General features: G+C 38.3%; 1 protein-coding gene across 2 annotated transcripts in view; it reads left to right on the top strand.

Moving 5' to 3' along the window:
- Nucleotides 1–23,830, top strand: part of LOC113496199 (protein TIS11) — a 29,461-nt gene extending 5,631 nt beyond the window's left edge. Inside the window, exons 2-3 of one of the 2 annotated variants that reach the window (XM_026875358.1) lie at nt 12,340–12,378; nt 21,081–23,830. In XM_026875358.1, coding sequence (XP_026731159.1) covers nt 12,340–12,378; nt 21,081–21,803 — 762 coding nt within the window. In that variant the 3' untranslated portion in view covers nt 21,804–23,830. The remainder of the gene's footprint in view (nt 1–12,339; nt 12,379–21,080) is intronic. The other variant, XM_026875359.1, reaches the window with a different exon arrangement.
- The last annotated feature ends 2,052 nt before the right edge of the window (nt 23,831–25,882 follow it).

Below are 25,882 nucleotides of genomic sequence, written 5' to 3'. Positions count from 1 at the left end.
ACATAATACTTCACACGATACATCTATTCAATTTGTTAGACACTTCTGATAATACTGGTAAGATATTTGTATTGAAAAGAATAATACACACGGAAACAATTACATAATTTTTCATTACCTTCTAGACGTAATCTTTTAAGTAAAATAATATTTTATTCATAAGTATCATTTACTTGGCCCTAAGTGGGTCATATTTTATAAACAAACATTGAGAAGGAAAATCACGTTAGATATCAAATTAAACATGTCGACATAACCTATATAATTAACATGAAAACTCTGCAATTTGCTTGTTGGAAATACATTTTATCAGGTTATTTATTTATAGTCTAATAAATGATGTATGTATACTGTGAAATCTCTATACCGCTACTGTTACTGAAGACTTAAACATGGAATAAATAATTACATGATATTTATCGTAGTGTGATGGAAACAAAATGGTGTAGTATCAATTAGATATATGAATTTTAGCTTGTACAATGGCATCAAGACGATTGCTGTGCAAATAGTCTCGTTAGATTCACGACGGTTCGCTAATTGTTTCGGCAGAGCAAATGCGAGGGTTCATTGTCGGCCAAACGACATTGTCGTATGCCTGCCCACGGCCGATGCTTTATATGTTCTTAGTTTCTTACTAATAAAATATTATTCATTTGAGCAAGTGACAAATATTTAATTCAGTATATTTGAAGGCCTCAAAATAATATTTTTAGCCGTCCGTTGAAGTTTCTAAAGAAAATAAAAAGGTGTTAATTTGAAATTAAAACATTTTGATACATGTAGAGAACAAAACAAAATAGAGAACAACAAACTTAATTGGTGATACGTCAATCTTTTTATTTCCTCTTATAATTGAAAAAATACCTCGGTTACTAATATTTATCGAAAGAGAAAGATAAAAAAGTTTTTGAAGTGAAAATGATTTATTTAAAGTATTTATTTTAACCTCGAAGTAGCTAACAAGTTTACAATATTTACAGTATAAACAAATTGATAAGAAAATCGTAACGCAGGTATTAAAAGTAAATGGCATTACTTTTCATTGAAATAGATAAGTGAACGTGTGGCATGACGTCTGATTAGCTCATTGATTAGGAAACTATTATTACTTACATTGTACGAACCACGACAAAGAAACATTACCGTTCTTCTAAAGGTGTCGTCTAGAATATTTGCTGATAATAGGAAAAAAACGTAAATAATATAAAATAAACAGACGCATCCGATATTCTTATATTCTTGTTTCCTTTCAGATGGCACATTAACATAGGTTAAAATTACTTAACTGACCTTACCTTGGTTTGTATGACCTCTGCTAGTCATATTTTAAGCAACTGTGCTTTAGAATTAATTCATGTATTTCATAGTAAATATCATACAGCAGCTGTGCACCATTTGACTGTTAATTTCTGTATTAAATTCGACACGTTTCTTTTTGTTCTCAGTATTTGTATTTATTATGATATACGTTTCCCTTCAGACAAAGAATAGACAGACGTAAGCATCGAGTGAGTAAGCAAATAACTAGTTACTGTACTTATGTAGATAATGCATTATCTAAGGTCTTATGTTGGAGTGCAATGCATAAACAAAGGGGTACTGTACTATATCTTATCACGGCGGCTGATAAACGACTGGAAACATTATTAGTGTTGTTGTGAGAAAACAACGTGGCCATTTAAACTATTCAAAAATAACTTCACGTCTAATTAATTTTCCTTTCACTTAACCATGTTAAACGATCGACTCGCAGGCGAACTACCGTGTTTTATCGAAACTACTAGGTAAATGTAATTGCTAATTATTTTCTTGACCTACTAAAATAAATTGAACATTACCTAATGTTTTGGATATAGGTTACCTAAAATAACGAGCACTAGATGCTCAAGGTTTTTGTTTATAAAAAACCTTAATGAACAACATTTTTAAATGAAGACATGTATTTAATGCCGTAAACTAGGTGTATCGAAGGTTTGACTGCACTTTTGGCATACATTCGCTGAGTTGTTGCGTCACAGCGCGCGCGCGGAATCGAGCACACCGCGTAACACTTTTACCATTACCGCCGCGGCAACCTCTCGCCTACTTGTGCTCAACACGATCCACCGCTTTACATAATTGCTCGTAAAGAACACATCAAGTTATGCAACACCAAACATTTTGATATTCTGGTTCACTTTAAGAGGGTCACGGTGATTTATTGAGGTCTAATCAAGAATAATATTTTCGAATGGATTAATGTAATTTAATATTCTTTATTACTTATAGTGATGAGGAGAGGTTCACTAATTTTCTATTTAGATTTTTGTGTCCGAATATGTCGCTGTCAAGAAAAGAAAGCTTTATCATTCAAAACCATGATAACAACCAAAACATTGAGATTTGGCAAATAGGCTTTTACACATTCAGAAGCATCCTCATCAATGATGCTCTCAATTCAAATGTTAAGCATCTAGACCCATGTGCTCGTTATTCGTTAAACAAACAAAAAGTGCAAGTAGAGGCAAAGCTCTGTTACATCACAGATACGATCGGAGCGGGGATTTCGCGAGGATGTAATATGGCACAACACGGCGCTGCAGTGCTGGCTGTGAGCCGACTGGAGTTACATTCTCTCGGCCGAAACGTTCTTAACTTTCTTTTCTTGTTTCGTAATACCACGGCCGAGTGGAGAGAAGCTGTTGCGGCCCAGCGCCGCGCTGGCGTCTGTCGCGGGAAACACCAACACTGGCGCCGGTGAACCGATTCTGGCCCAACTGGGACAGGCTCTTCAAACTAATTCAAACATTGGAAAAACTGTTTTCTGGACTCTTAAACTCGACAAGGGGATATAAAAATACAAATATAATGTTTGCTTGACAAGTAATTCCTGACTTGGAGATAGAATCATGTTTCCTGGAAAAGTGGCTCATCATTAAGAAGTTTATTAAAGTAAAACTATCAATACTCCTTGATACCTTAGCGAGCTTCAAGTGGCAACCCTAATTGTCATACACCGCGCATGTTTCGCGCGATTGCAGTTTGCATAAGCGTGTTGCACAAACGTGGAGTTAGGTACAGCGATGTGATTATAATCCGCGCGTGCCGCGATATCTTATGCACTCGCCTTACAGGAAGTGAACTTTCGAACTCTTTCACTTTTTATGGTATTAATCCCCGACCTACTCCAACGATTACTTCACGGTCTCTTACTTTGTTTCACTCATAAATAATTAATTCATTTAAAGTACTGTACATTTTATTACCCATTTCTTTAAACGTAATCAACCGTCACGGAAATCCTTCAGACTGGGAATGTAGGCTACAAGCAAAACAAAAACAAGACATAGGCAAGTTAAAAAAATCGCTATCGTAGAACATTAGATTGCATTATTAACTAGACTTACGAAGCACTCGCATTCGACCTTACGAAGTGTTGGATGCGTCATTCGACCCTACATTTAAAATGTGTATTGTATTGTAAGTTAAATATATGTGTCCGGGTTCCACTGTCCTTCCTATGCTATATGTATAGTCATTGCAGACTCATTTAAATATAAATAATCAAGTTTTTATTGATACAAATTGCCTACAATTTAAATGTTTTCTATAATATATTTTAAAGTACAAAACCAATGTAGTAGAGTAACAAAAGGTTAATATAATTAATTTTGCTGAGCATAATTATGTGAAGTGAACTTTCTGAAATTAGTAAATATTCATATCATGTACCGTGTACACGTTCCGTTGTACAAAACGTCTGCAATACTCATTACGTTGTATATCACGTCACTTATAATTGCTGTGTAACATTTCGCAACAGTCGAAGAGCCACCCACAGACTTAGATTGTTAGCTGCGAAAACTTCAATCAATGACAGATAACATTTGGACATGGCATAACATGACACGAGTATAAACAAGCTTAAGCATATTGACGCGGCCTAAACTCATACATCCGTTGTAAATATTATCTAACATGGCAAGCAAATTCGTGACAATTTTTTTAGATCACTTTGTATTTATTGCATTGACTGAAGGTAATTGAGACGGTTGGCGCATCCAATTTTTGTTGTCTCTGCTCGTGTTTTTATCGGCAATCACGTAGCTAAGCTCGGCGATAGTAGTTGTCCGTTTATAGATAGTGTGTCAATAATGAAAGGAAAGTGGCGCGGCCGGCCGCGTCGGTAGGTCAGTGTCGGACCACTCGACTTTACGTAACCCATGTCATACTGCACATCCATCGTGCCAATTATTCTACATTCTTTTCTTACTTAATTGATAAATTTACAAAGCTCGCCTCGAAGAGAATTCGTTGCGTTTCGACGTATTGTTATCGATTGCATAAATGTTATCGGCCGGCCTATTGCAGCAATTTCAAGCTTGCCAGTATTTAATATTCAAATGACTAGTCGTTGTTATTTCAAACTATTTTATAGACGACCGTATTTTGTAATATGTGCTTAAATCTATGAGTAGTTAGTTTTGGAATGAATGTATTTTTATCACTTACAAGAGCATGTTACTTAATTATTTTCAGAAAATTCTTTTAGTAATCGTTTGAATGAATGAAACAAATATTTTACAACAGCTAGGCCAAACTTAGGGTTGCGCAAAGATCATTTTGTAAGTTTGTGTCACTTGCGCATTGCATAATGACAAGGGATATCTGAAATGTTTGATTGCAACATGCAACAGGGTTCAGGGGTCAGTTTTCTCTTGTAGCATTTGCGGAAGCGTTTATAAAATGTGTTGGCACAGTCCGGTCTGTGGTCTTGTCATCACCAGCCGTTGAACTTTACAAGGTCTTAGTGCCACTTTACTTCCTGCTTCGTGCAGGCGAATGACTTGTTCCGAACAAATCGTAAAACATTACACACTAATACTTTTAATACTTACAGTCTGTACTTACAGTTTCTGTAAAATAATTAAGGTTTTAACATCTGTATACATAAAACATAATTCAGTTGCAAGTCATTGTCAGAAAACCTGTTGTCAAGTGTTTTTCTTTTCTTAACTTAATCTTCGATTGGTTAGATAATATGACAAAAAAAGCTTTACTATTACTTCACATTTATACAATGTGTAAATAACCATGCCACCATAGAAATGTAGACTTAATATTCACATTAACGTGATCATATTCATACTATGTTATTAATATAATATATCTAGACTATAATTAATTCTAATTCATCCATCTAGCTTTGAACCTCATAATAATAGATAAACGACTGAGTAAATACGATGTTTTCCTAATTGAAATTCAGTTTAGACATTGTTTAAATCTAAGTAGGTAACGCCTGTTTCTGTTCCTTGGCACATTTTTTTTTAACATAACCTATAATGTATTTATTTATTTTTACGATAGCCTTTAAAAAAATCTTTCTAATTTTAATTTGTAATTATTATCTACCATTGTAATTCATAACGCTATGTCTATACAGGTACTTGTTGAATTTTTTAATGTAATGTTTTATTCATTGATCATAAGTTAAATAGCGCAGTGAGCGTGATGTTCTAAATAACAGGTTCCAAACAGGTGGAACTTGCCCTAACTGCATTCTGTGCAACAATACGGTGCATTATCAAATCGCTGCGTCCGCGCATCGCTGCTCACCACGAGTGTAGCGTACCTGCGTGTTCAAGGGCCCGTGAAATGTGCACCGCAATGTACCCTGCTACCCCGCCTCAAAATAATAAATTAACCTTTACCTGCTATTTTATTATTTGCTTCTAGCTAACGTCCTAACGATAAAATCGCAGGTATATAGCAATAGCGTGATTTATTCCTCGCAGTTACTCAGCGTGAAGTGTACAAAGTCTCTCAATACGTCTAGCAAACACACATAAATATGCAAATACCTAACAAGCGTTATTAATAAAACTTCGTACCTGATGTTTCAAAAACTAGCAATTGAAATAAGATGCCGGTTGTGAACATAGTAAAATGATTGTGTAACTCATACAAAGCTGTGGACTATGGCAAGTGGATGGGCAGAGGCATCACCGTGACAAATGGGGTGGTCTATGCCATGACGTGGAAAGCCATGCTTCGATGAGCGGCACCCGTGGAAAACGGTTGCGATAACGAATAAAGATTCACGTAATTGTACTGACTTTCTATCGCCGTCTACACCCGAATAATTAAAACAACGTTCCCGTTTTTTCAACACGACGATTTTAATGTATGCATGTATGTAGGCTAACTTTTAAAAATAATCGTATCATGACGCACATTGATAACTTATCCGAAACTAGTACAGTCGGTTCATAAGTTATCTCGTTCTGACCCGGCGACGGCCCATATCACTACCACGAGAGCTTATTTAATGACAGTTTGTTCAACTTGTGTTACGTTTCATCAGTGTTTTTATTTACAAATTCCAGGGTTATAATATGCAGCCTAATTAAATTTAGGAATCTTTCAAAAATTGTTCAGATAAAATAAGTTCAGCTTGTAGAGCTCTTTCCTCGTAGGCGTCTTAAAATAGTTTTCCTTAAGTATTGTGTGATTCTGCATTTTGTTATGTGACCGCCGTTTCAACGGTGGTGTTCAGGAGTCACGTCTATATAAACGCATCTCGAAGCCATCAGAGATCGCGGCAGGGGCGGCGCCAGCGCATCGATGCACTGCGCTGACCCGCATGCGCTTCCAACGAAAGTGAAACTAGATGTAATCGCCCGCTTGTTCTCCATTTTTGTTTGTAATAGAACTGCTCACTATTACTTCTTACTAGGCCAACCAGTACAAATACTTGCGGGTTTTGAACTACCTTTGTAGTTCAACATGACCCGAACTCTACAATTCGATTTTTATTCAGACTGGACTATATCTATAGCCAACTCCCTACTCAGCATTATCTTTGGGTTACAGTTCGCTAGTTCTAACAAAATCATTCCTTGAAACAAGATTTCTGCTACAAAATGAAGATGTCTGTAATTTTGCGCTGAAAAAAAAATCAAGCGCCTTAGGAGCGGATGTTGCACATCTGTTGTTTGAGACATAATAACAAGTAATTAGCGAAGGAAGACGTTCGTCCAGCGGAGGAGGCCATGTTCGCACGCACAATGTGTCCCGCACGTTGGACCGCTTCCGTTGCCCCCCGCGACATCAGCTCCCACCCCGCACCAAAGTTGTACCCTAAATGAGCGGAATTATTGTGCACTTAATCCGTCAATTGATGAACGTACGTCGAGGAGGGTCTATTAACGTGTACATTTAACACGCTAACCAAAATATAATATGAATTAATTAACATTTAAAATACAAAACCAAATTAAAAATTGATGTTTAAAATATTCTAACATAATAAAACAGAAGGTATCGCTTTACATTTATGAACGTTAACACAAAAGTTGAATTAATTAAAGCCATTTTAAAAACGAGTGGACTGGTAGAGCGGCGTTGATGAGCCCATTCCCCTGCTCCTCCTACGAAGGTCACCCGCTCACACACCTACTTACCTTACTCTACGAGGCAACCGAGCGTTGATTGTGTTTCAACTCACATTAATACACATGCCGATTGCTATATTTATACATATTAAATTCATTTTGGCATTTGGGCTTGGGACCGCGCTTTTATACATATTACTAGTTTGTTAAGTAAATTATTTAATACACCACGAATTCATGGTTTATAAACAATTGAGAATTGCAATCTCTTGTTTTTCTTCAGTTGTTGTTAATCAACGTTATCTGCCCACACTCGGAGTTTGCTCATTAACTGTTATGACTTGACTTAATGTTGGTAGAGTACGTACTCGGCTACGATCAAAAACATAAAAATGTGTTGCTAATTCAGTCAAACAGAGTAGTTAAGTTAGGATTAAATATTTATTATGTATTACTCATCTTACGATCACTTAAAGAATATATTGTCTCATAAAAATCATTTCTTATTAAAATATCTATGTCATTGCGCTCGACGTAAAATTGGATGAATCGGTAACTGAGTAAATGTGGCCAATAGAATACTTATTTCAGTGAATTATGAAAATATTGCTCAACGACGGAGGTTGCTGGCGCGGCACCGGCACGTACCTACTAACACTTGCCGAAACTCGCTTGCAATACGCCACCATTGCGTCGCAAGACCTTCGATTTCTCCCATTTTAAACACAACGTAACGTTTGTTAGTCAAAGAAGAAAATGGCTGTGAAATTTTGCGTATATCATCACGCTAATCACATTTAAACCTGATCACGCAAATAGGCAATTTTACACTTGCCTTAACGTGGTCAAGACGTAAGAGTGTCCTATTTGACATTTGGTGGCCGCCTTTTATTATCAGTGTTCCAATTGCTCCTCACAACCTCGTCGCTTCTTTAAAATGCATTCATAAAGGCGCTTTATTATTGGTCTCGGACTCGCGCTCTTGTATTGTCGATTTACTGACGTCTAGGATTTACAGGCTAACCAGCAACTTCTAGACAGTTCATATCCCTTGGTAGTCTGGTACTGATTTCACTTCTTATTTCTCCTTTGATTACGAATAGAGATTGTTCGAGGGTTTGATCTCAGGATAATTAACAAAGAATCAACCGCACACAGATTAATTCGAACTCTCATGAATTCTCATGGAGAAGTGTGAGCCAAATCTGGATCCATTAATTTTAATCGGCCAAGAAAAAGATATTTAAAAATCTGAATTCTCAAATATCGCTTACATGTTTACATGATACGTATTTATCTTACGAAACTGCGTGGGTCATAATTATGGAAAGAGAATGTCTCGTCACAGTTGGAGACCAAGGTTTCGTTTATAACTACACTGCTGAAGATACCGATGCTAATGTAATCTGAATTGTTTCGCTTTACTGTGTATAGAAACGCAGTAATTTTGGGTGATTATGTCAGCTGTTCCAAAGAATGCGTCGGCGTAACAGAGCCTGTGGAACGTGTATTGTTTTGTGTAGTATACGTAACGCACGTGGGCTCTTGGATCTGCACCGGAGAAAGTAGCACAGCCGCCGGCAAGGCCGTCTCGCCGCGTCCCGACCTTCGACGATGCACTTCCGGGAACCCTATTGTATTTAACTAAAGCAAATCATTAAATATAGGGACGTCTCTAGGCAATCAATAGATCCTTATCCCCTGATCCGTAAAAGATTTACTTATTATTATGGTTGAGTCTTCACTAACGCGGAAGATAAAAAGAGCATAATATGTATTATACTCGTCTTTCTAATTGCTTTCGACCTCTACGTTTAGCCTTTATTCAATACTTTCCTTACAGTAAGACCTTTAAGAGGACTGCAAAAAATAAAAGGTCAACTACTTACAAAACTGCCATCTAAAGGAATATTTTAAACATCTACGAATATTTCGAGAGAATTTGTAATCTTTTGTTTAATTATTACCTTCTAATATAAAGGTCTGTCTGCGATTTCATTAACTTTCCTATGTAATTGACATGCTACCTTTTTATGATTTTGGGACTGGGTGTAATATAGGCCAAGTGAAGATAACATTTATGCCAGCGATTAAATGTCTTGCAAAACAGAGGTCGCGTGACAGTCGCTACATGTGATTGCAACACCAGTCGCAGTCGCGTGCATCACGCTGTACTAACCATACCGTAGATCCGCGTAACCTAATGTCTCTGTAACATCGCTCTTTATAATTACATTGTCATCTATTAAAAAATGACAAACAGTGTTGCAGTAAGTTATGAACAGGCATAAAAGCCGCAATGTTAGGTTCAGAATGTACCATTATTATTGTAAAAAATGTGTTTCGATTTACCAGAAAATTTGTGCTAAATTTATTAAACTTTTCTCACGATCGAAAACATTGTTGCATTAAAAGTTACTCACATATGAGTTAGTATATACTGACCAGTATCCGCGTCTTGAAGTGGAGTGGAGAATCAACACGCAAGCCACGAACTCGCCAAACGAGTTATGTTATAAATAATTAATTAATATTTGGCCGGCGAACTCTTTGTAGCTTCAAGGTCGTGATGGGTCTTCAATATTAGTCAATTGGCTTTTAAGTTTTTATAGGTTTTATTATTTTTTGTGTTAAATTCTTGCTGCACAATAAGAATTGGAATTTTCTTTTTTTTTTTCTTATAGAACATTCTACTTTCTTAATATGACAACCTTTTTAGAGCTAATAAGTTATATTTGATGCTAACACACTGCTTCTTTTGATTGTATTTCATTAACAGTATCACATTAATAAATTAGATATTAACATTTACGATGTTAGTAGTTGTGTCCTCTTGTAAATGTTGCACCATTAGGGCCGTGGGTTAAGGTTGTACCATTAGCAATGGACCAGTCACTAGTAAGTTATTTAATTGCATCTTGAGTAAAGGGATTTAAATGTTTTATTAGTTATTAATAATTTATTATAATATGCGGTCAACAGTAAATGCCTGCATTAACAAATTTATGATCCTGCTATTCAAGTCATAATAATTCGATATGAATATGTAAACCAGAGTTTTCTAGACAAGCATTCGGTTATTACAAGGCAAACTCGTTAACGATAATCTTGTAATAAATTAAACAGTAAAATGTTTCATAATTGTTAGCATTCTACTAAAGTGACTTATTACACGTTTGTTATCTAAACTAAAATCCATAAATACAGAACTTAACCAATAAATAGACAATTTATTTGACTTATGTTATTATGCAAATGTCAGGATTTTTGGGGTAAGGACTCATTTAAGAGTTCACTACAGGTAAGCCACCAACATCAGTAGGTGGCTATCCAAGGCCAGTGTCGGTTTACTTTAATATATGTATTGTTGAATTTTACAATATCGTGTATATTATCTCCATAACTTTGCGAAAAGTTAGTCTTTTACGAAACATGTCTCGCAGACGAATTAAATTGGCCTCCGTTTAACAAAGACATTAAGCTTAAATATCCATGATTTCGTACGGCGGCCTTGCTGCCGAGTTCATTGTCTCGTCTTACCTATCTCACATCTAATTAACACCTCATGTACCTATGCTGTGTATTCACTAATACACAAAAACTCCATAAATTGTTGTACACTTAAGATCTTGTTAAGTTTCTCACTATTTATTTTATTCGTCATCTGCTCGTTATTTTCCATACGCGAAGCAGACTATTTTTATTTGGTACCAATGTAAACAGTAGCGCGATACGCCTGCTGAATTAATGTCCCCAATTCAATTGAAGTGTTTCATTAGCACAAGTGGCCCCGATTGCTTCGTTGATCGAGCCCGACGATCGTCGCAAAACCCAGGCGCCACGAATACTTGTGCCCAACTGACACGTGATTACTAATACATAATATTCTTGTTATAAGGAAATGAGTAAGAAGTTAACCCTACATGAACTCTGTCTAAGTCAATAAAATAACTTTATACTAAGTTTTGATACCTTGTAAAGCATTGAGGTATGACATAGTTTGCTGTTATGTAATTTTGAGAAACTTTTAGAAAAAATCTCGGGAATTAACAATCAGGTTTGTAAAACTGGTGGTACAATAAGATTGTGTTGCTAAGTTCGTGATCCGCACAAGACCTTCACTCGCTGCCGGGTTCAATTAGAGATCACCCAGTTGCGTTAGAAACGGAGTCTCCCATTACCGGCTAGGGTCGTGACACCGCACGTCTCAAGCAGTGGCGTAATATCACTGTTGTCGGCAGTCATTCACTAACGTTCAACTAACTTGGTTAATTGCGTGCTAAGAAAGATAACACGTATTTATTTAATTAACGGAAGCGAAAAATATTAATGTCGTTTTATTAAAATTACATTTAAAATAACTATCAATTTTACAGGAGTAATGTTAAGGCAGTTTATACAATTATAGTCTAATATCGATATCGAACGTAATAGTTTCATAACTGTTTCATTAGAAGCTTGCATAACACCTCAGATACTTTATAACCATGAAGTGTATGTCTGTTGCAATAAAAACATCATAAAATGCCAGTAAAACAGTAATTGCTGTATTACTCTCGCAATTATACCAATTAGAAGCAGTCCATCGCTTTGGCAAACATCAGGTCTTGTCAAATACATGTAATCAGTTCAGTTATATCGGGCCGACTGTGTAAGCTTTCCGAACGGCTAGCCGAGTACGTTTTACTTTCTTATAGGAAGTGCTATCGCTTTCAATGGAGACCGGTTAAGTATACGCGTTAGATATATTGGGGTTGTACACATTGGTACCACATTGTTAAAGCTAATACAGCTCCTAGTATTTCTTTTAGTTATGCGCCTCATGATACGGTTTAAAATAATACGTACAAAACTTGATTCTACCTAATTATTTCCTTAGGGCTTTATAAATATCCTTTATACTTATAAAATGTTTCTTCTACATATTCCAGTACTTATTTGTGTTTTCTTTATTTTACAGGTGAGACCCGATTACGACCTAGATGAAATGACGATAACCGTAAGTTATCTAGATCTTATTTTAATTAAGTATAGACCGCTGTTGCGATTTAGCCTTCTAACCGGCAGATATAGTTTTAGTATCAACAAGCCACAATAAGATTAACAACAGTAAAAATACGTATTTCAGTAAATTCCCTTCGTTTTTTGCTAGAGACAAAATTGTATGTGTTTTTCCCTGCGCCTCTGGGATTTCAACGAAGTTCCTTTTCTTACATGGTGACTAAAAAGATCAACTACATATTAGTCACAGAAAATGCTTTTCATAATAATCTATGAGTCATATAAATGTGTCGTACAATTTGTAGAGAAAGTAAAACCCGGTAGTGTGACGCAACAATAAAAATTACATGGACAAAGGAATTGTTGCAACTAGACTCGCGGTTGACGTAAGGGCCAACAGCTTGTCACTAATGACCGCTACACAATGATCCGTTGTCATGACGTTAGAGCTAGCTACGCGGCATAGATAGTTGCCACAACACAAACGTACATTACATATAGTCTATTCCGAGGCCTGGGCGACTCGAAACGATCATCTTGTACAAATTGTTTACCTGTCCGTTTTGCAAATCAACCCCAAGACGGCGTTGTCTTGTTGCATCTATAAATAAGGAGGTGCTAAAAGCGGACCGTCCGGGGGACGCTTCCTCTGCTTTGAGCGGCCGGGGGGTAAACATACTCGACTTGAACGAAGCTCTTTGTTGACATTTGCTTTACGGCCGCTCCACCTCGAGTCGCAAGCTTTATGGCGCGCGCGCAATAAACATGGCACCCGTACCGACGCCAGCGCCTTGCGTCGCCGCGACGCCGAGGTGAACGTCTGTTAAGATAGTCAGACGCCAGGCCCACTCAAATCAACGTCTTACAACATAATATAAAGCGTTTAAACCTCATATCAAACCGCGATTGGATCATTGCCGCATATTGATTTAGCTTACTAGGAAAACACAACAAAAAAGGCTATTTTAAGAATTCTTGAGACCCGTCTCCAGTATACGTGATTTCCTTTTCGCTATGTTAATGATTACCTACTTCTTCAAATACATTTCCATTGTTTCGTCTAATATAATAAACCATCGGACAATCGTTTGGTAGGTGTCCGTAATATAAATAAAGAGGAGCGGTTGACATGTGATGGCATTTATACCTTAGCCGGTGTGTTCTCGCATTGCAATCACGGCGTGCTGCCCATCTGCATGCGTGCGGTACGACCGGCGTCCGGTCTTACTCATCTAACAGTCGCTCACTATGTGAACTGCTGTAGATACCTTTACATATTCATACCGCACTTCAACCTAACGCACAAATAATAAGACATCATTACTTTCAGATGTCTTGTACCCTAATAACTACCTTTATGTAATATTTCTGAAACATGTTAATAACAGGATAGGTGCTCGACTCATTTAAAATAATTAAATGTGTCGCAATAATAATAATAATAATAAACCCCTCGGGGCTAGTCGTTCTCTCTCTCCATGGGAATAACGCAAGACCAGAGGGCATATTAGTATGCTTTTTCAAACCTTGAGATATAAATAAAAAATGTATCTGAAGGTCTATGTAGGAGCATACATCCGCAGGGCAGCTTGTGGCGAGCTGTTTGTGAGTAGCGACACAACGGAACCTGAATGCCCCAGGGGGTCACTCTTTATGGGGACTCCCAGCTCTTTCTTGCCTTAACTGGCTGGCTAGAGAGGGGTCGCTAGAGCTATATGCTCGGGGGTGGAAGTGTCTAATGGCGTAATAACGAGGAAACCCGCTCCGGGTCTGTAGCCCGCGATGGTGAAATCGGTGTCGCACCTCTCTACACCCCTAGCCGCTCGCACTGGTGTTGCCCACCTGCTGTCAATCGTGACGGTATCATAGGGGGCCCATCTAGTGAGCGGCGAGTCACCGCCTGCCAATTTATTTACATTACCATGTGTAGAGAGGCAGGTGTCATAGTTTTCTGGAAAATCCAACTAACTGGTCCACATAACTTATCATAATATAATAGCCTAATTGTTCATACACACATTCTTGCAATAGTTTTGTATCTACTTTGGATTCTTCATGTCCGTTCTCCCATAGAGCGGAGATGAATGATCCCTAGTAGATACCCCGTCACATATTAGATTAAAATTCTCAACAAGGCCTCTACATGTTGGACCTGTGTCCCCGTGCAAGCCTTTAAAAAGGACCGGGTCTCTTCACATGAAGTGATCCCGTGACTATAAAGAGATACAAATAATAATAATATTTATTTCAGACTTATTTTATAATAGTCCATAGTTATGTATAACATAAATTCTAAACAGAAAACTACTCTAGAATTAATTAAATATTATTTTATATAACTAAATGCTGGTCGATGTCTGGTCATGCAGCGCCACATTATGGGGCTATCTACATGACCAGCTACAATAGCAACCCGACTGTTAGAACTATCGCGTACTCTCCGCATCAGTGATGCTGAACGCTGTCTCACAAGTGAACCAAAGTCAGGAACACCTGCATCAGCGAACATCCCTGATGCGCTACAAAATCGCGGTAGTCCCAAAAGTACTCTGAAGGCATTATTGTATTGGATCCGCAGAGCATTGAAAGACCGTTTAGTGTAATTGACCCATAGGGCACACGTGTACAAAGATTGGCAATATGCCCTAAACAGAGTAACTTTAACATCCCTTGTACATCGTGCAAATCTACGAGCTAGCATGTTACACCTTACGGCCAACGCTCTGCGCTCTCTATCCAAATCCGTATCATCAGTAAGATCATCGGTGACCCAGTGACCCAGGTACTTAAACCGAGTGACTCTGTTGAGTGGACTACCTCCTAAAGTTACTGGTGGAATTGTCTTGTAACTTTTGTTACCGTCGGCCTTGAAAACCAACAGTTCACTCTTAGATGAGTTGTACCTGAGCCCATGAACCACCGCATAATCCTCACAGATACGGATTAGTCTCCTAAGGGCGTTAATCGAAGGGCTCAGCAATACCATATCGTCCGCGTAACTGATGTTATTAACACACTGCCCATCAACGGAGCATCCGATATTGGCATTGCTGAGTTCCTGTATTAACTCATTCATGTAGAGGTTGAAAAGGTTGGGCGAGCTAAGACCACCTTGCCTCACCCCACATTCCAATCTATACGCATCCGACAGTACACCTGCCCATTTAACATGATTGTACTGATTATTATACCAGTACTGTAATAGTTGAATGAGGTCGTTAGGAAGGTTGGTGTTTTGTCGAAGTTTCTTCCATAGACTATCATATGATACTAGATCAAATGCTTTTGAGAGATCCAGGAAACAAGCGTACACAGGTGTTTTCCTAGCCGTGTAGTATTGAACGGTATGCTTGAGACAGAGGATAGCAGTTTCTGTTGACAAGTGTCGTTTGAAGCCAAACTGAGCGTCATGCAATTTTAAATGCATACTCAACTGTCGATCAATCAAACCGTCCAATACTTTGGCTATTATAGTGGCTAAGGAAATAGGCCTATAGTTGTTCTTGTCGCTCGTATCACCAGTCTTATTCTTAATTATTGGAACAACTATCGTCTTGACCAAGTCTGCTGGGAGATAGGAATGACAGGCACATAAACTAAAAAACATGGCCAGAACTCTAGGCAAGTGCTTACCTGCATATTTTAAATGTTCCAATGAAAGACTATCATGACCGGGTGACTTTCCCTTTTTTAAAAATTTTATAACTGTAACTATTTCCTTAGCCGAAAACCTGGTAGGCTCACCTCCCGGTTCTCCCGTAACATTCGATCCAGAAAAAGATGGACCGAGAGACGATTTTACTTGAAACAGTTTAGTAAATATATTTGCAATCTTACTGGGTTCATCTACTCCATCTACACTTGCGGGCAAACTTTGCTTAGGGTTCAATTGATTTGTTGATTTCCAAAAATTTCCAAAATGTTTACATTTATGATGATTAGCAATAGTATTCATATTTATTTGATCTTTATTATTCTGACACCATTTCAATTTCTTCTTAAATTTTTTTCTAGTTTCAACCATGTTGTTAAACCAAAATCCATTCCTTGGTTTATTAATCAAGGTCCACTTTTGAAAGGCAAGACGCGCTTGTTCATGTGCAGCTTTTACATATTTGTTCCAACCTGGTTTACACTGGTTGTGACCTTCTTTCTTCTTCTCATTATAAGTTGATATAGCACCTGAGCTAAGGATATCAATTATTTCCTTATATAAACTATCTAAAATTACTTGATGTTCCAAGTTATTACATGAATTATTACAACAATCAGTAAAGTCGATCGGAAAATCTATATTCTTCAACTTATTATTACAAAATAATGAGTATGATTTAATTTGCTCTAAATTTCTATACCCCCATATTACCTTATTACATTTTTTTACTTCAGGAGTGACTTTCGATCTCAATACATTGATATCGGACGTTATTAACAAAGGTAGGTGATCAGACCACGAGACGTCATACATTACACGAATTTTCTTAATTGTTTTCCAAGCTGCGTCTGTTACCACGCAATGGTCCAACCAGCTAGTAGATCCATGAGCATCACTTAGGAACGTAAACGTGTTGGAATTAATACCAAGTAGTTGGATGTCAGCGCACCGCCATTGCAATTCAGATGTAAAGTTTAGTAATTCTGTACCAAACAGACTCCTAGGTTGTGCGTTAAAGTCACCAAGGACGTAAACTGCATCAATACCACTGTTTTCTATGACAGCATTTATCTCACTTAAACATTCTACAAATTCATTGAGATTATCTATTGACTCAGTTGGCATATAAACTGAGAAAACTAAAAAGGCTCTGGTGCCTGCAATTATTTTAATGGCAATTAATCGCTCACTTTCACATTTTATGGAAGTCACATTGTCATAAACATTGCCATATGTTCTAGATTTAAAAGTTCAGATTTGCTTGTAGGAGTTCGATGGTAATAGAAAGACGTGATTTCTCAATACTGGTTTATTTGCTAAGTATACTACATAACGCGTTATATGTAAAGTTATTAAATGACACTACTGTAACATCGTTCCACATCACATGGCGGGTATCCGTTTAAAATGGGTCTCTTAACTATGTGGGGGAGCGTTGTACTAGTTGGTTACTTGTTAGTTATTTTAATATGATTGGAAATGTCTGTTGTGAAGTTATAAATATCACAAACTAGTCGTTTACTCCTGAAAACTAAATAACAACAAGTGTTTGAGATAAATGAGTAAGTTGTAAGTACGCTTCGCTCCGCTCAGCGGTGTGGTGTAGCATTGCGTGAATCACATAATATTCATCCATTGTTCACGATTTCGCGTGAGTGTGTACAAGCGCTTATTTGAATGTCCGATGATTTGAGGGAAATCTCTATTGCATCAATTATTATAACAACAGGAAAAGTAACAATTCTCAGCGACGCATTGTATGCAAACTGAAATAAACGACATTATGTGTGAAATAAAGGGGCAACGTCAACCACTGAAAGGTTAATGACTACTGTGGTCATTATTGGGATTGTTGTTGTTAGGTCTCTGTCAGAGGGGACCGCAACATCTCGTCTGCGATCGTTTTCGCGCAATCATTCAATAAACGTGATGGGATCAATCGCCAAGACCCTCGCTTGCCTCCTCAGAGAAATGGACCACTTCTAATAGGAGAATACTTTAAAGCACAACGGCCATTTTGTTTTATGGGTAGAAGTAGGATTTTAATAAGAGAAACACCCTTGTATAAGAAGAGTTTAGCACTGAGACAGTGAAGAGTTTTAAATCGTTAAAAGTTCATTTAAATATAGAACGCATTTGATTAGAACCAATTAACATTCAATTAAGCAGTTCTCTTGTTTGAGTTATACGGTTGTATCAATTGTCGCGAGGCACTTTGTCTTAATGATTCGAATTTACGCTCGTTACGATGTGATACTAACGACTGCCTAGTAAGCTGACCACAAAGATACTTTATACAAAGATAGTATTTGTAATTGTTGCAATAAAGGTCAGGTCGCGTCATTGTATTGTGAATTCATAGGTTATATTTCTAAATGGTTAACAAATAGTGGTTTGAGTGACGACATTCGTCTTACTCAATAATAGCAACAATTTGCTTTTTTCTAAGATCTGTAATTCTGTAATTCTGCTGAAAGCACGTAATCCAGAGCTAAGTTATTTGTTATTAAGTGCCATTGCTCTTAAAGGTTATCTAGAAAGAATAATGTATATTTAGCAAGAGCTTGAGTTTGAGAAGCATTGCCAGAATAGCAGAGGTGTAAATTTTCGATGATTGCCAACGTAAATATGCGAGCAACCGCGTTGTGAGTTGCTTTGAGTTCGATAACCTTACTGCCTGCAATATTTTCAGTTTTCACAGCAATATTCAGTTGAGTATGTTGAGTTTAGCTGTCTTTGTGTATAAGTGTATATTTTCGAGTCGTTAAACATGATAATGTTTTGTTTACAGTAGATTAAATTTGTAAATTGTGATATCTGTTATGTCCCTTACGCGTGGTTTTTAATGGCTGCACATTACGGAGATAGATAAACATTTTTAACCAGCATACAATTTTGAATGTTGTTGATTTTCTTCTTAAAATGGTGTAAGTAATAGGTTACTTAGAGCAACGCTTAAAATAGCCTGGTCATAGTACATTATGCAATCTGGTACCGCCATAATAACGAGGAGCGCAAACACATTGGCTCGAGCGGTCGGCGTGTTTGTCACGTTGACAGCCTCGCACGCTAACCATAACAGCACACATAGCTGCATGAGGCGTGAGGCGCGAACTGCGCCCGGATCTTGGAAACGTTCGGTTTACCAGACTTTACCCAAAATTATATTTACCAAACAAACACCCGTTACTGTGTTATGGATTAGTTTGTTGCCCCGATCATGTAAACTGATGACGTAGAGCCAATGTCTTAACATGTGTTAATATAACATGGAAGGCGCTGTACGGCTGGCATTCGTGGTGTACTCCCCACCGGCTGATTGCCCTCAGCTTCGAACGCAATGACCGCAGCCATTTGAAATCGACAGTGATTTTCCCTGAAGCTCGGTTGCGCGAGCGCAACGTCCGATGGAAAGCAGCGTTTAACCAATGTTCCGCTCTGATAACTCTCTAATTACGCCTCAACCGTTTTCCGTCGACACTTGGCCGCCACCAATTTAACCCCTGGCTTTTCACTGCAACATTTCACCCGCAACTGTACGCTCATTTGTGTGCTTCACTTTCGCCTTAACTATAGTATTGTCTTTTTAATTCATTAAGCTACAGCTCTCTCTACATATTATAAAAGGACGAAAATATATTTTCGTTGCCTTTATGTTCTGACTGTCTATAAGCAAATACCTTAAAGGTTTGTGGACAAGGTAAGAACAATCTCTCGTGAAGGACTTATAGCTAGTGCGCAGAAGCAACTTAAGAATAGTCGGCTATTGCCCACATAGTGAACAATAGGTGCTCATACACCACTAAAAGCATTCGTGTGTAATTGTTTACCTACCGTTTGCTGCTAACCGCAAGACTTAGCGTCTAGTACAGACTTTGTCGGCTGTGAGCTATTAGTAAGAGGGTATATCGAGTTATTTTTGTTGTAATAAAGACCAGTACTGGTAGATACCGCTGATTATTTATTTGGTTTACTAATTCAATTTAATGCTTAAGATACATACGAGCTTAACATTTATTAGCCATATATGAACAAAGAGTACAGATAGATAATAATTTGTCCACTGTATTCCAAAACACAAGTGTTTGAGTGTTTGCGTGTTTACGATCCCCGGACGACGTGGAGGCGAATAGAATATACAATGACGTGTCATTCACATCGATTGAGGCCGCATACAAGATGCGGCGTATCATACATTATGTATAGAGCTCGTGTTCCGCGTCGAGCTCCAATCCAATCCGACCTTCGGGCTAAACTTGTCTCGCTAAAGATTTACTAAAACGGACATTTATCAGTCTAAATTATTTGCACCTACCTAAGTAAAATAGTGCAGCACCAAAAATCTTATGAGGACCTTAGATCAAAATTCATATTGACATTAAGAAATAGTGCGGCCATTGCCCTTTTGAAAAGAAGTGTCGTTAAATTCCTCGACAACAATTATGTCCGTCATAGAGGCGACAGTCGATGCCTAAACAATAGTGCACAATCATCGCGATTGTAGCCGCGCCCGTGTCAACTGCCTCTCGCGTGAACGCCAGCATTGTTATGGTGATGCTCTGTAACTTCAGGTTCGTCGCTCTGCGAAAACAAAAGATACTTTACAAATTTACATCACTAAACATTCACACCTCTAGAAAGGGAGAATATTGACGAGAATTGGGAAATTTACTGAAATAAATAATTCATGACGGGATAGGTACCGCTCGTCGTTTAATATACTTAACATTAAAATCAGACACCCCCCGGGCCCGAAGCCATTATTTTTAAGTTCGCTTAATTGGTAGTATTAACCATTTTAACTTGGGGAGACCATTAGTTAAAGGAGATGAATCTGAGCAGGTAGTCGATGAAACCATCGTACGGGATTGGTTTTTTGCTATCGTAGCAGGTACCAGGCCCTTCTAGAGAATCTGTGTACCAAAAACATTCATGCAATTACACATTATTTGAAATAACATGAATTTCAATAATTTTGACAAACTAATAGATTAATTACGTACGGCTGATGCATCATTCAAACAATTGTTATTATCATTTTTCAGAACCAATCTCGACCAGTGCAGACAATGAACACACTGGGAGCATCCCTCGGACCAGTAGGAGGCGGAGCGGTTTCTGGCGGCGTCAACTGGGAACAGCATCCCGTCCTCTCCCGCGCAGCCTCTGTACCAGCACACCGCGCTCTCGCCGGCCTACTTGACCGCCTGGGCCACCGCCGGCTCGAGCGCACCACTAGCGAACCTGCGCCACCACCACCAGCCACTAGCAGATACAAGACCGAACTTTGCAGACCCTTCGAAGAAGCTGGTGTTTGCAAATACGGTGATAAATGCCAGTTTGCACATGGAATGCGAGAGCTGCGCAACTTACAGCGCCACCCCAAGTACAAGACAGAGCTGTGCCGCACCTTCCACTCGGTGGGCTTCTGTCCTTACGGGCCGCGCTGCCACTTCGTGCACAACGCGGAGGAGGCGCGGCGCCGCGAGCCGCCGTCCCCGGGAGGCTCGCTGGCCTCGCTGTCGTCTGGCGGCTCGCTGGCGTCCTACATGAGTGACGGCTCCCGCTCTCCGCGCTCGCCGCACTCGCCGCTGGCGCCGCAGTCGCCGCAGTCTCCAATGGCACCGCAGTCGCCGCCCGCGATGTCTCCTCCTGCGCATGCAACTGCATTTGCGTTCCGCCGTGCACAATCTCCTGACCCCGAAGAAGAGCGACTCCCCGTGTTCAACCGTCTCTCATCGGCGTTCGGAGATCTCGTCATCGCCTAGGGCCCCGCGTTCGCCTAGTCCTAAGTTAACTTATACCGAACTTAGCTTAAGGATCGTCCGTCACCTTAGTGCCTACTCGACGTCTTCCAGCCAGCGCCCGAGCGACGTCCCGCTCGTCGCGCCTCGCGCACACGCACACCCGCTCAACGAATGATCTCCATTTTGTCGATGCTATTTTGCTACTTCGCCTTGTAATTTATAAAGTTAACGAATCGAAGTGTTTTCTGGCGTCTCGAAAGTTTGCGGTGTGAAGTATAGTGGTTTTGTACCTACATTTTTTAGTTATCGGCACGCACTTGTAAATGGCACCTTATAATATTAGATATTTATTGTGTAGCTCGCGGAAGTCTTCCCGATGATCCTCCGCCGAGCGGTGGTCTCTGTAAAGTTAGCTTATAGAACATTTTATTTATTTCGTACTGCCTATCCGCGCTCGGTACTGTACCGCGAGAAGGCGCTCGTGATCTATTTTTAAGGGTTTAAGATAATAATTTATTATTTATTTTGAGTCTCTTTAACTGTAATAATTATTTTATTTTGTAGCAAGCAGCTGCGATGCCGCACCGCATACGGACGAGGCCCGCGTCGACGGGACGTGGCTCGTTACTAAACTCCAAACTCGACTGATTCTGCACCTGAACTCAAATATTGCTATTTTAATACCGGTACTTATATACACGCTACGGACAGAATCAGCCGACCAACAATTCGGTAGCTCGGTGGGCCAGTGCATTGAATTATGCCACATTAATTAACCTCCAATACAATAAAGTTATCTCACAGTTGAAACCGAAAGTGCTCATTTGTGGCAGCTTGTCGCACGATTACCGCAGTTAGCTAGACGACACCGCTAGTGATCTCATCCGCAGCCCATCTGAGAACTTTAGGATCTCGGCGTAGCCGCGCTCGGCTTCTTCGCTGAGGTCTTTTTCATTTTGCCTCGTGCGGGGAGGGCGAGATGCGGCTCCAAACAGGTTCCGAGTTTTGGTGATTATTTTTTTATTGGTCGCGCCGAGTCCTCGCTGCTCGCGCCTGCATCGCAAAAACCTTTGGGATCGAGCACTCGCCCGCCGAACTCCTGAGCTCTCGTAACGTTAAACCTGTAAAAAGATATGACACAATAATATATGAAACATGTTTATACAATTGTTGTCGGCGAGCGGTCGCCGCGCGGGGCGCGGGCGGGGCGCTGCCGCTCGCCCGCGCTCCGCTAAAGTGTGCCTTTTACTAATACGAGATAAATCGATTTATTTAATTTTTAGTTGATCGAGATAGATTATTGTTTATTTATTGTCTCCTTTTGAATATAATATTCAAATTGGCACAGTTATTACTTTAGTCCTACTTTGACAGAGCTAAGTGATTAGTTTCCAAGTAGCATAGTTTTCTTTTGAATTTAAAGTGTGATATTTTATAATATTTATATAAAACAAAGTTTAAACTTTTAATTAAGGGACCAATGTAAGTGATTAGGAGAAATTCTGATAGAACCATCGTATGCTATCAATTCTACCAAGAGACTGTATCCTCGCGCCACATATCGAAGATATTTTTGTTACATGTCAGATCTACGAGTTTTTAATATATTACAATAAAACGACATTTGACCAATACTGGTTTTGTGTTTAATTATTATTCAGCTTTATAGAACCGAGATGGTATTTTTTATTTTGTTTTACTATTTTTAGTTTCAGTTTTTCTCCCTTTCTTAGCGAGTCGTTGCATGGTGACCACAAGATAATAATTTTGTACCTAATGTTAAGGAATTTTTAGTTTTAAGCGTTCATAAAGATCACGATTATTATTTATTATCAGTTCATTACAAATTATAAACCATTAAAAAACTGATTAATTTAATTTCTTTTGTATTTATACCAACATTTAAGTTGTACGATGTCTTGTAACTTAATGTTAGTAATATATCATGAGTCATATAATATAACAGTTTAGTTTAGTACCTACGACACTTGTAATTAAGTATTTAATTTTTTTAATTTAATTCCAATCGTAAGTTAATCTTCCAAAAAGCGACTACTATGTATTCTATTTTCTTATGGACAAAAATTAAGTATAAAGCTTAATTATGACATTTTCTTGTAAGTTTCCTTATTTCCATCTGCATTTTTATTGAATTATAGTCAAAATAATGTTTATTTTTTGTTTTTATTTTTATTTTCCTTTTTTACCCAAAATACCATGCTTGTTTCTCCTACACAAGAAGACATTCTTCTGAATGTCTAACGAATGACATTTTCATGTATCCACTAAATACAACGTGGCCACTTAACGTGGTGATTCTTTTATTCACATGCTATAGAATTACAGGGCTTAATACCAATTAATTAACATTGGACCTTATTTAGAAAATCAACTCATTTTGACAAAAATATCCAAAAGAAATGAAAACAGTTTACAGACCATTTCTGGAACTGCCATTTAGAAAAAAAATCTTGATATACCTATTTTGTCATACATAACTCCTTTGTGCTTAAAAGCGCATATTTCTTAGAAGGAAAGATCAGCAGTAACTGGTTATTTAATGAGTAACAAAGTCAATATTAGTAGGTACTGGCAGAAGGTAAGTAGTTACCTGAATTGTGTAAGGAGTCACTAGATGTCTCTGAATACACAAAAGAGCAAACAAACTAACACGACTTAAGTTAATGAGTTGCTACCGCAAATCAAGACTGAGTGATGAAAACTTAAATGTAGTCTACGCAATGGGTGTTTGTGGTACCTTCGTTGTATCTGAATTCCATAACACAAGTGCTTTAGCAACTTACTTTGGGTTCAGAACAATGTAGGTATGTGATGTTGTCTGCATATATTTATTAACAAAAAAAATATAAACGAAGACTTTTTGTCAATTGGTATCTACTTATCCACTCTTTCATCTATAATGACTTACAAATGCAGTTAGGATGGATCCATAGCCCAATTATTCTGGAAAGCTTTGGAAGATACAAATTCCTGAATTCTAGGGTAGGCTACGCGCGTAGGCTTACGTCTAGATTTAACTTACGTCATATGATGTGCAAAATCCATTGTAAATTACAATAAAAGCCATTTTAGATATCTTCCATAGACAAGCCTTCCAAGTTCCATAGACATAGCACGAGCTCCTAGTCCATTCGAAAGACGAATATAGATACTTTGGCACTTTGGCGATTCTGTCCAACCTGAAAATCTTGGATGGTTTTCCCAGTAACCTAAAACGCATATTAGATTGAAAAATACTACAGATCACTACCGACCAAACCAGTAAAAATCACTCACTTCCCTTGACATGAGATAAATTACTTAGTTAGACAGGATTCCTGATTCTTGTTATTCAGAACTCTGGTTACGAAACATTCAGCAGCTTTCCGAACTACATTAACTTCTAATATTTAAAGCGCATTGTTGAACTCGTGCATGTAGGTAGAATAGATACTTAGCTACAGATTTATGGCTTGAGTACCTAATATTATTTTGACAAAGCACAAACAAGTTCTGAACCTCAACAGTCCGCTTCGCAGTAAGTAAATTGATCCTTGTTTAAAACGAAGCCGGGCGTTGAGTTCTCTGGCTGAGTCGGCGACTCTTGTAACCCAATACGAAGATAAGGATTGGCCTTGACAAAACAGTAACGACAGCCGATTGTAATTTCACGGTATATTGTAAACTACTCTACTATAACCGCATAAGGTTCAAAATACCATATCCCGCATTATTTCTACAAACGCAACGATGAAGTAGTTAGTAACGTATAACGGATGTTATAATCTGGTGCTTGACGAACAAAATAATGAACAAGCTTGTACTGAGGTCATAAGATCAGTCTTAATTAGGTAGTTAGGTCATTATTAATACTAAAATAACATCAAAACAGTAAGTCATTGTTAACTGTATTTATGTTGATGTTGTTTAGAAAAATACCACGTGGAGTTATTATTTTTTGGCATAACATTTTCGAGTAAATTTACTTTCAAAGATTTTATAGACAGTCATATAACAGTCGGTTGTTGTTTGGGGTGCATTGTAATGGTAAGTAGACAATGGGCATGAAACACACGGTGTACACCTAGAAAGAGAGACAA

Source organism: Trichoplusia ni, chromosome 7, assembly GCF_003590095.1.
Source record: "Trichoplusia ni isolate ovarian cell line Hi5 chromosome 7, tn1, whole genome shotgun sequence".
Taxonomy (NCBI): domain Eukaryota; kingdom Metazoa; phylum Arthropoda; class Insecta; order Lepidoptera; family Noctuidae; genus Trichoplusia; species Trichoplusia ni.
This window is presented reverse-complemented; position numbering and strand designations above follow the sequence as displayed.